The 10276-nt window shown below is 52.3% G+C and overlaps 1 protein-coding gene across 1 annotated transcript in view; it reads left to right on the top strand.

Annotated features, from left to right (window-relative positions):
- Positions 1-9390, top strand: part of LOC306974682 (C-1-tetrahydrofolate synthase, cytoplasmic-like) — a 19900-nt gene extending 10510 nt beyond the window's left edge. Inside the window, exons 4-11 of the mRNA XM_079572055.1 lie at positions 2633-2692; positions 3282-3335; positions 4709-4845; positions 4937-5037; positions 5123-5259; positions 5348-5459; positions 8443-8570; positions 9329-9390. Of these exons, the coding sequence (XP_079428181.1) occupies positions 2633-2692; positions 3282-3335; positions 4709-4845; positions 4937-5037; positions 5123-5259; positions 5348-5459; positions 8443-8570; positions 9329-9379 (780 nt within the window). The 3' untranslated portion in view covers positions 9380-9390. The remainder of the gene's footprint in view (positions 1-2632; positions 2693-3281; positions 3336-4708; positions 4846-4936; positions 5038-5122; positions 5260-5347; positions 5460-8442; positions 8571-9328) is intronic.
- The last annotated feature ends 886 nt before the right edge of the window (positions 9391-10276 follow it).

Genomic DNA, 10276 nt, shown 5'->3' with positions numbered 1-10276 from the left:
TCCCTATGCTAAAGTGGCTATGATAGTTAGCATCAAAGGTCCCTATGCTAAAGTGGCTATGATAGTTAGCACCAGAGGTCCCTATGCTAAAGTGGCTATGATAGTTAGCACCAGAGGTCCCTATGCTAAAGTGGCTATGATAGTTAGCATCAAAGGTCCCTATGCTAAAGTGGCTATGATAGTTAGCACCAGAGGTCCCTATGCTAAAGTGGCTATGATAGTTAGCACCAGAGGTCCCTATGCTAAAGTGGCTATGATAGTTAGCATCAAAGGTCCCTATGCTAAAGTGGCTATGATAGTTAGCACCAGAGGTCCCTATGCTAAAGTGGCTATGATAGTTAGCATCAGAGGTCCCCATGCTAAAGTGACTATGATAGTTAGCATCAGAGGTCGCTATGCTAAAGTGGCTATGATAGTTAGCACCAGAGGTCCCTATGCTAAAGTGGCTATGATAGTTAGCACCAGAGGTCCCTATGCTAAAGTGGCTATGATAGTTAGCACCAGAGGTCCCTATGCTAAAGTGGCTATGATAGTTAGCACCAGAGGTCCCTATGCTAAAGTGGCTATGATAGTTAGCACCAGAGGTCCCTATGCTAAAGTGGCCATGATAGTTAGCATCAGAGGTCCCTATGCTAAAGTGGCCATGATAGTTAGCACCAGAGGTCCCTATGCTAAAGTGGCTATGATAGTTAGCACCAGAGGTCCCTATGCTAAAGTGGCTATGATAGTTAGCATCAGAGGTCCCTATGCTAAAGTGGCTATGATAGTTAGCATCAGAGGTCACTATGCTAAAGTGGCTATGATAGTTAGCATCAGAGGTCCCTATGCTAAAGTGGCTATGATAGTTAGCACAAGAGGTCCCTATGCTAAAGTGGCTATGATAGTTAGCATCAGAGGTCCCTATGCTAAAGTGGCTATGATAGTTAGCACAAGAGGTCCCTATGCTAAAGTGGCTATGATAGTTAGCACCAGAGGTCCCTATGCTAAAGTGGCTATGATAGTTAGCACCAGAGGTCCCTATGCTAAAGTGGCTATGATAGTTAGCACCAGAGGTCCCTATGCTAAAGTGGCTATGATAGTTAGCACCAGAGGTCCCTATGCTAAAGTGGCCATGATAGTTAGCATCAGAGGTCCCTATGCTAAAGTGGCCATGATAGTTAGCACCAGAGGTCCCTATGCTAAAGTGGCTATGATAGTTAGCACCAGAGGTCCCTATGCTAAAGTGGCTATGATAGTTAGCATCAGAGGTCCCTATGCTAAAGTGGCTATGATAGTTAGCATCAGAGGTCACTATGCTAAAGTGGCTATGATAGTTAGCATCAGAGGTCCCTATGCTAAAGTGGCTATGATAGTTAGCATCAGAGGTCCCTATGCGAAAGTGGCTATGATAGTTAGCACCAGAGGTCCCTATGCTAAAGTGGCTATGATAGTTAGCACCAGAGGTCCCTATGCTAAAGTGAATATGATAGTTAGCATCAGAGGTCCCTATGCTAAAGTGGCTATGATAGTTAGCATCAGAGGTCCCTATGCTAAAGTGGCTATGATAGTTAGCATCAGAGGTCCCTATGCTAAAGTGGCTATGATAGTTAGCATCAGAGGTCCCTATGCTAAAGTGGCTATGATAGTTAGCACCAGAGGTCCCTATGCTAAAGTGGCTATGATAGTTAGCATCAGAGGTCCCTATGCTAAAGTGGCTATGATAGTTAGCACCAGAGGTCCCTATGCTAAAGTGGCTATGATAGTTAGCACCAGAGGTCACTATGCTAAAGTGGCTATGATAGTTAGCATCAGAGGTCCCTATGCTAAATTGGCTATGATAGTTAGCATCAGAGGTCCCTATGCTAAAGTGGCTATGATAGTTAGCACCAGAGGTCACTATGCTAAAGTGGCTATGATAGTTAGCATCAGAGGTCCCTATGCTAAAGTGGCTATGATAGTTAGCACCAGAGGTCCCTATGCTAAAGTGGCTATGATAGTTAGCATCAGAGGTCCCTATGCTAAAGTGGCTATGATAGTTAGCATCAGAGGTCCCTATGCTAAAGTGGCTATGATAGTTAGCATCAGAGGTCCCTATGCTAAAGTGGCTATGATAGTTAGCATCAGAGGTCCCTATGCTAAAGTGGCTATGATAGTTAGCATCAGAGGTCCCTATGCTAAAGTGGCTATGATAGTTAGCATCAGAGGTCCCTATGCTAAAGTGGCTATGATAGTTAGCATCAGAGGTCCCTATGCTAAAGTGGCTATGATAGTTAGCACCAGAGGTCCCTATGCTAAAGTGGCTATGATAGTTAGCATCAGAGGTCTCTATGCTAAAGTGGCTATGATGCACATCCGGTTTGGCGTAAGAGCTCTGACCAATCTGACCATTTCGGACGCAGCCCTGGACTTTGGGACTTCTGGTCATGAACCCTCCACATCTGGATCCCACTCTGTGACTCATGGAGCTGCTCCATCTGCTCCCCCTCAGGAGACAGAGGCTCATCTTCATCTCCAACACTGTCCTCCTGCTCCTCCTCCTCACAGCCACTTCTCTCTGCTCCACAGAACTAAAGTCTCCTGTTCTCCTCATTCTGCTCAGCACTTCCTGTGTGTGTTTATGGAAGGGCATCTGACTCAGTGTTTTCTGTTCCAGGTCGGAGACAGAGACGACTCCAACCTCTACATCAGCTCCAAGCTGAAGGCAGCTGCAGAGGTCAGAGCTGTCAGTCCTCCACCCCCTCTTAACCCCGCCTTAAACCACGCCTTAAACCCCCTCTTAACCCCGCCTTAATCTCCGCCTTAAACCCCGCCTTAAACCCCGCCTTAAACCCCGCCTTAAACCCCACCTTAAACCCCGCCTTAAACCCCGCCTTTAACCCCGCCTTAAAGCCCGCCTTAAACCCCGCCTTTAACCCCGCCTTTAACCCCGTCTTTAACCCCGCCTTTAACCCCGCCTTTAACCCCGCCTTTAACCCCGCCTTAAACCCCGCCTTTAACCCCGCCTTCAACCCCGCCTTAAACCCCGCCTTTAACCCCGCCTTTAACCCCGCCTTTAATCCCGCCTTAAACCCCGCCTTAAACCCCGCCTTTAACCCCACCTTCAACCCCGCCTTTAACCCCGCCTTAAACCCCACCTTAAACCCCGCCTTTAACCCCGCCTTAAACCCCGCCTTAAACCCCGCCTTAAACCCCGCCTTTAACCCCGCCTTTAACCCCGGGAAAAAACGACTCCTTCAGCTTCGTCTTTAAATACATTTAAAACGAAATAAAAACATTAAAATACTTAAATAAATCTGTTTCAGATCGGGATCAACGCCAAACACATCCGTCTGCCCAGCTGCACTTCTGAGGACCAGGTCAGTCTGTCCACAGGGGGCGCTGTGGGTCAGTGAGTCCACAGGGGGCGCTGTGGGTCAGTCTGTCCACAGGGGGCGCTGTGGGTCAGTCTGTCCACAGGGGGCGCTGTGGGTCAGTGAGTCACAGGGGGCGCTGTGGGTCAGTGAGTCACAGGGGGCGCTGTGGGTCAGTGTGTCACAGGGGGCGCTGTGGGTCAGTGAGTCACAGGGGGCGCTGTGGGTCAGTGAGTCCACAGGGGGCGCTGTGGGTCAGTCTGTCCACAGGGGGCGCTGTGGGTCAGTCTGTCCACAGGGGGCGCTGTGGGTCAGTCTGTCACAGGGGGCGCTGTGGGTCAGTGAGTCCACAGGGGGCGCTGTGGGTCAGTCTGTCACAGGGGGCGCTGTGGGTCAGTGAGTCACAGGGGGCGCTGTGAGTCACAGGGGGCGCTGTGGGTCAGTGAGTCACAGGGGGCGCTGTGGGTCAGTGAGTCACATGGGGCGCTGTGGGTCAGTGTGTCCACAGGGGGCGCTGTGGGTCAGTCTGTCACAGGGGGCGCTGTGGGTCAGTCTGTCCACATGGGGCGCTGTGGGTCAGTGAGTCACATGGGGCGCTGTGGGTCAGTCTGTCACAGGGGGCGCTGTGGGTCAGTGAGTCACATGGGGCGCTGTGGGTCAGTCTGTCCACATGGGGCGCTGTGGGTCAGTCTGTCCACATGGGGCGCTGTGGGTCAGTGAGTCACAGGGGCTGACACTGTGGTCTGTCTGGTCCCTGACGTCTCCCTGTGGTCCCTGTGGTCCCTGACGTCTCCCTGTGGTCCCTGTGGTCCCTGACGTCTCCCTGTGGTCCCTGTGGTCCCTGTGGTCCCTGACGTCTCCCTGTGGTCCCTGTGGTCCCTGACGTCTCCCTGTGGTCCCTGTGGTCCCTGTGGTCCCTGACGTCTCCCTGTGGTCCCTGTGGTCCCTGACGTCTCCCTGTGGTCCCTGTGGTCCCTGACGTCTCCCTGTGGTCCCTGTGGTCCCTGTGGTCCCTGACGTCTCCCTGTGGTCCCTGTGGTCCCTGTGGTCCCTGACGTCTCCCTGTGGTCCCTGACGTCTCCCTGTGGTCCCTGACGTCTCCCTGTGGTCCCTGTGGTCCCTGTGGTCCCTGACGTCTCCCTGTGGTCCCTGACGTCTCCCTGTGGTCCCTGACGTCTCCCTGTGGTCCCTGACGTCTCCCTGTGGTCCCTGTGGTCCCTGTGGTCCCTGTGGTCCCTGACGTCTCCCTGTGGTCCCTGACGTCTCCCTGTGGTCCCTGACGTCTCCCTGTGGTCCCTGACGTCTCCCTGTGGTCCCTGACGTCTCCCTGTGGTCCCTGTGGTCCCTGACGTCTCCCTGTGGTCCCTGTGGTCCCTCAGGTCCTGCGCGCGGTCCTGGCTCTGAATGAAGACCCTGAGGTCCACGGTCTGATCGTGCAGCTGCCTCTGGACTCAGAGAAGCCCATGGACCAGGAGCTGATCACCAACGCCGTGTCTCCACTGAAGGACGTGGACGGGTCAGTGAGGAACATCTCACTACCTTCTAACGAGGGAGGTCATGGAAGCCTTCAGAGGGAGGTTAAGGCTCAGGTGTTTCCTCTGTTTCAGCCTGTCGTGTGTAAACGCCGGACGTTTGTCTCGAGGCGAGCTCAGAGACTGTTTCCTGCCCTGCACTCCTCAGGGCTGCATGGAGCTCATCGCACAGACGGGTAACTCCTCCCCCAGCACCTCCTCCCTCTGCACCTCCTCCCTCTGCACCTCCTTCTCCAAACGCCTCCCTATCGCCCCCTGCAGGCGTGCCGGTGTCGGGGCAGAACGCGGTGGTGATCGGCCGCAGTAAGATCGTAGGAGCTCCGATGCACGACCTGCTGCTGTGGAACCACGCCACCGTGACCGTCTGCCACTCCCGGACCGCAGACCTGCCGCTCCAGGTGAGGGGCGGGGTCAGGGGGGCGGGGTCAGGGGCGGGGTCAGGGGCGGGGTCAGAGGGTCATGTTTCAGGATGCTTCTGTGTCATAGGTGAGCCGGGCCGACATCCTGGTGGTGGGAATGGGCAGAGCGGAGATGGTTCGTGGAGAATGGATCAAAGAAGGAGCTGTGGTCATCGACTGCGGCATCAACTACGTCCCAGGTACCACCCACACCTGAGGTACCACCCACACCTGCAGTACCACCCACACCTGAGGTACCACCCACACCTGAGGTACCACCCACACCTGAGGTTCCACCCACACCTGAGGTACCACCCACACCTGTAGTACCACCCACACCTGTGGTACCACCCACACCTGCGGTACCACCCACACCTCAGGTACCACCCACACCTCAGGTACCACCCACACCTGAGGTACCACCCACACCTCAGGTACCACCCACACCTCAGGTACCACCCACACCTGTGGTATCACCCACACCTGAGGTACCACCCACACCTCAGGTACCACCCACACCTGTGGTACCACCCACCTGAGGTACCACCCACACCTGCGGTACCACCCACACCTGAGGTACCACCCACACCCACACCTGAGGTACCACCCACACTGAGGTACCACCCACACCTGCGGTACCACCCACACCTGAGGTACCACCCACACCTGCGGTACCACCCACACATGTGGTACCACCCACACCTCAGGTACCACCCACACCTCAGGTGCCACCCACACCTGAGGTACCACCCACACCTGTGGTACCACCCACACATGTGGTACCACCCACACCTCAGGTACCACCCACACCTGAGGTACCACCCACACATGTGGTACCACCCACACCTCAGGTACCACCCACACCTGAGGTACCACCCACACCTGAGGTACCACCCACACCTCAGGTACCACCCACACCCCAGGTACCACCCACACCTCAGGTACCACCCACACCTGAGGTACCACCCACACCTCAGGTACCACCCACACCCCAGGTACCACCCACACCTCAGGTACCACCCACACCTGTGGTACCACCCACACCTGTGGTACCACCCACACCTGAGGTACCACCCACACCTCAGGTACCACCCACACCTGTGGTACCACCCACACCCACACCTGTGGTACCACCCACACCTCAGGTACCACCCACACCTGAGGTACCACCCACACCTGTGGTACCACCCACACCCACACCTGTGGTACCACCCACACCTGAGGTACCACCCACACCTCAGGTGCCACCCACACCTCAGGTACCACCCACACCTCAGGTACCACCCACACCTCAGGTACCACCCACACATGAGGTACCACCCACACATGAGGTACCACCCACACATGAGGTACCACCCACACCTCAGGTACCACCCACACCTCAGGTACCACCCACACCACCTGAAGGGCCTTTCAGAGACTAGTCTAGGCCAGTGAGGCTGGTCCTTTAGTAACTCCAAACTTACACTCACCATTTGGAATCATTGGAATGTCCTGGTTTAGCCCTGGTTTAGTCCTGGTTTAGCCCTGGTTTAGTCCTGGTTTAGTCCTGGTTTAGTCCAGGTTTAGACCTGGTTTAGTCCTGGTTTAGTCCTGGTTTAGCCCTGGTTTAGTCCTGGTTTAGACCTGGTTTAGTCCTGGTTTAGACCTGGTTTAGACCTGGTTTAGTCCTGGTTTAGTCCTGGTTCAGTCCTGGTTTAGTCCTGGTTTAGTCCTGGTTTAGTCCTGGTTTAGTCCTGGTTTAGTCCTGGTTTAGACCTGGTTTAGACCTGGTTTAGTCCTGGTTTAGTCCTGGTTCAGTCCTGGTTTAGTCCTGGTTTAGTCCAGGTTTAGTCCTGGTTTAGTCCCGGTTTAGTCCTGGTTTAGACCTGGTTTAGACCTGGTTTAGTCCTGGTTTAGACCAGGTTTAGTCCTGGTTTAGACCTGGTTTAGACCTGGTTTAGACCTGGTTTAGTCCTGCTTTAGTCCTGGTTTAGACCTGGTTTAGACCTGGTTTAGTCCTGGTTTAGACCTGGTTTAGACCTGGTTTAGCCCTGGTTTAGTCCTGGTTTAGTCCTGGTTTAGTCCTGGTTTAGTCCTGGTTTAGACCTGCTTTAGTCCTGGTTTAGTCCTGGTTTAGTCCTGGTTTAGTCCTGGTTTAGTCCTGGTTTAGTCCAGGTTTAGTCCTGGTTTAGACCTGGTTTAGTCCTGGTTTAGTCCTGGTTTAGACCTGCTTTAGTCCTGGTTTAGTCCTGGTTTAGTCCTGGTTTAGTCCTGGTTTAGTCCTGGTTTAGTCCAGGTTTAGTCCTGGTTTAGTCCTGGTTTAGTCCTGGTTTAGACCTGGTTTAGACCTGGTTTAGTCCTGGTTTAGTCCAGGTTTAGTCCTGGTTTAGTCCTGGTTTAGTCCTGGTTTAGACCTGGTTTAGACCTGGTTTAGTCCTGGTTTAGACCAGGTTTAGTCCTGGTTTAGACCTGGTTTAGACCTGGTTTAGACCTGGTTTAGTCCTGCTTTAGTCCTGGTTTAGACCTGGTTTAGACCTGGTTTAGTCCTGCTTTAGTCCTGGTTTAGACCTGGTTTAGACCAGGTTTAGTCCTGGTTTAGTCCTGGTTTAGACCTGGTTTAGTCCTGGTTTAGTCCTGGTTTAGACCTGGTTTAGTCCTGGTTTAGTCCTGGTTTATTCCTGGTTTAGTCCTGGTTTAGTCCTGGTTTAGACCTGGTTTAGACCTGGTTTAGTCCTGGTTTAGTCCTGGTTTAGTCCTGGTTTAGTCCAGGTTTAGTCCTGGTTTAGTCCAGGTTTAGTCCTGGTTTAGTCCTGGTTTAGTCCTGGTTTAGACCTGGTTTAGTCCTGGTTTAGTCCTGGTTTAGTCCTGGTTTAGTCCTGGTTTAGTCCTGGTTTAGTCCTGGTTTAGTCCTGGTTTAGTCCTGGTTTAGTCCTGGTTTAGTCCAGGTTTAGTCCTGGTTTAGTCCTGGTTTAGTCCTGGTTTAGACCTGGTTTAGTCCTGGTTTAGTCCTGGTTTAGTCCTGGTTTAGTCCTGGTTTAGACCTGGTTTAGACCTGGTTTAGTCCTGGTTTAGTCCTGGTTTAGTCCTGGTTTAGTCCTGGTTTAGACCTGGTTTAGTCCATGTTTAGTCCTGGTTTAGACCTGGTTTAGTCCTGGTTTAGTCCTGGTTTAGACCTGGTTTAGTCCTGCTCTTGTTCCTCAGATCCGTCCAGGTCGAGCGGGAAGCGAGTCGTGGGCGACGTCCATTACGCCTCGGCCAATGAGAGAGCAGGATTCCTCACACCTGTCCCTGGAGGGGTGGGGCCTATGACGGTCGCCATGTTGATGCAGGTGAGTCCAGGCTGTGTAATGTAACGCTGCTTTCACCCACTTGGGCCGTGGGGAGCATAGATACAGATGACGCGTCATACGGGCACTTTGGGCCGTTATGGCGGACGAAACTGGAGTCATGCGCCACTGAGCACCCCTATGTAAAGAGACAGGAGCTGGGACAACATGCCTCTTCCATGTATATATTTCTATGAATGTAACCATGGAAACGCCTTCAGTTACTGCGGGGGCTGGGATTATACATTGAGCAGGCTAATGCTAGCGGCTAACGGCTAATGCTAGCGGCTAATGCTAACGGCTAATGCTAACGGCTAATGCTATGGGTGAACGGCTAATGCTAACGGCTAATGCTAACGGCTAATGCTATGGGCGAACGGCTAATGCTAACGGCTAATGCTAACGGCTAATGCTAGCGGCTAACAGCTAATGCTAACGGCTAATGCTAACGGCTAATGCTATGGGCGAACGGCTAATGCTAACGGCTAATGCTAACGGCTAATACTAACGGCTAATGCTAAGGGCTAACGGCTAATGCTAATGGACTTTGAAGAGTTTCCCTAGTTTTTAACCAGCTAAACCCTGACCCCGCCCTCGCCACTAGCATTTAGGTTAGTGGGCGGTGCCTAATCTTCGTACATCTCTGATTGGATAATGAACGTTCTGTTTCTGAGACTAAACTCTGCAGATTCAAAGTAATAGAAGGGACTAAAACATGTACATTAGCACCCGACGTCATTACAAATATCCCTCTGTTCCAGAACACGGTGATCAGCGCGAAGAGGAGCCTCCAGGACCGGACCAGGACCTGAGCCAAAGTCCAGGACCGGACCAGGACCAGGACCTGAGCCAAGACCAAAGTCCAGGACCGGACCAGGACCAGGACCTGAGCCAAGACCAAAGACCAGGACCTGAGCCAAGACCAAAGACCAAAGTCCAGGACCAGGACCTGAGCCAAGACCAAAGACCAAAGACCAGGACCAGGACCTGAGCCAAGACCAAAGACCAAAGACCAGGACCAGGACCTGAGCCAAGATCAAAGACCAAAGAGCCTTAATGACAGAGTAATATAAGTTTAATGACAGGAAATTCGAAATAAAAGACTTTCACAATAAAGCATGTGTTCTGGTGAGTGTCCAGCAGGGGGAGTTTATTTAAAAACATCACATTTTACATTTACCACAAACCGACCAATCAGACGCCACAGACGGATGATGTCACTGATTAAACAAACACGACTCTGCTTTTATTCTGAAGGGCTGCAGTAACAAAGGCTTTTATTCTGAAGGGCTGCAGTAACAAAGGCTTTGATTCTGAAGGGCTGCAGTAACAAAGGCTTTTATTCTGAAGGGCTGCAGTAACAAAGGCTTTTATTCTGAAGGGCTGCAGTAACAAAGGCTTTTGTTCTGAAGGGCTGCAGTAACAAAGGCTTTTATTCTAAAGGTGTGGGATGAGCACAGGGGGCGCTGTTGGGCTGCCTGACGTGTATTTCATTATTTTACTGAGGAAATGGTTTCATAACTTCCTGTTTCTAGTTTCTTTGACCGAGTGCATTTTCTCCACTTCAGCTTTACCCAAATCGCCAAAACGGCAACAAACATGTGACAAGAAAGCAAAAAGTGCAGCATAAAAGATCAGATGAAAAAGATCCGTTTCGATCAGTTTGTAGGTCTTAGCTTTCAAATGGGAGGCTGCTCTGGCTTATGGGC

The sequence above is a fragment of the Gobius niger genome, assembly GCF_951799975.1.
Source record: "Gobius niger genome assembly, chromosome: 15".
In the NCBI taxonomy this organism is placed as follows: domain Eukaryota; kingdom Metazoa; phylum Chordata; class Actinopteri; order Gobiiformes; family Gobiidae; genus Gobius; species Gobius niger.
Note: the sequence above shows the minus strand (reverse complement) of the source record. Positions and strands in the feature narration are given on the sequence as shown.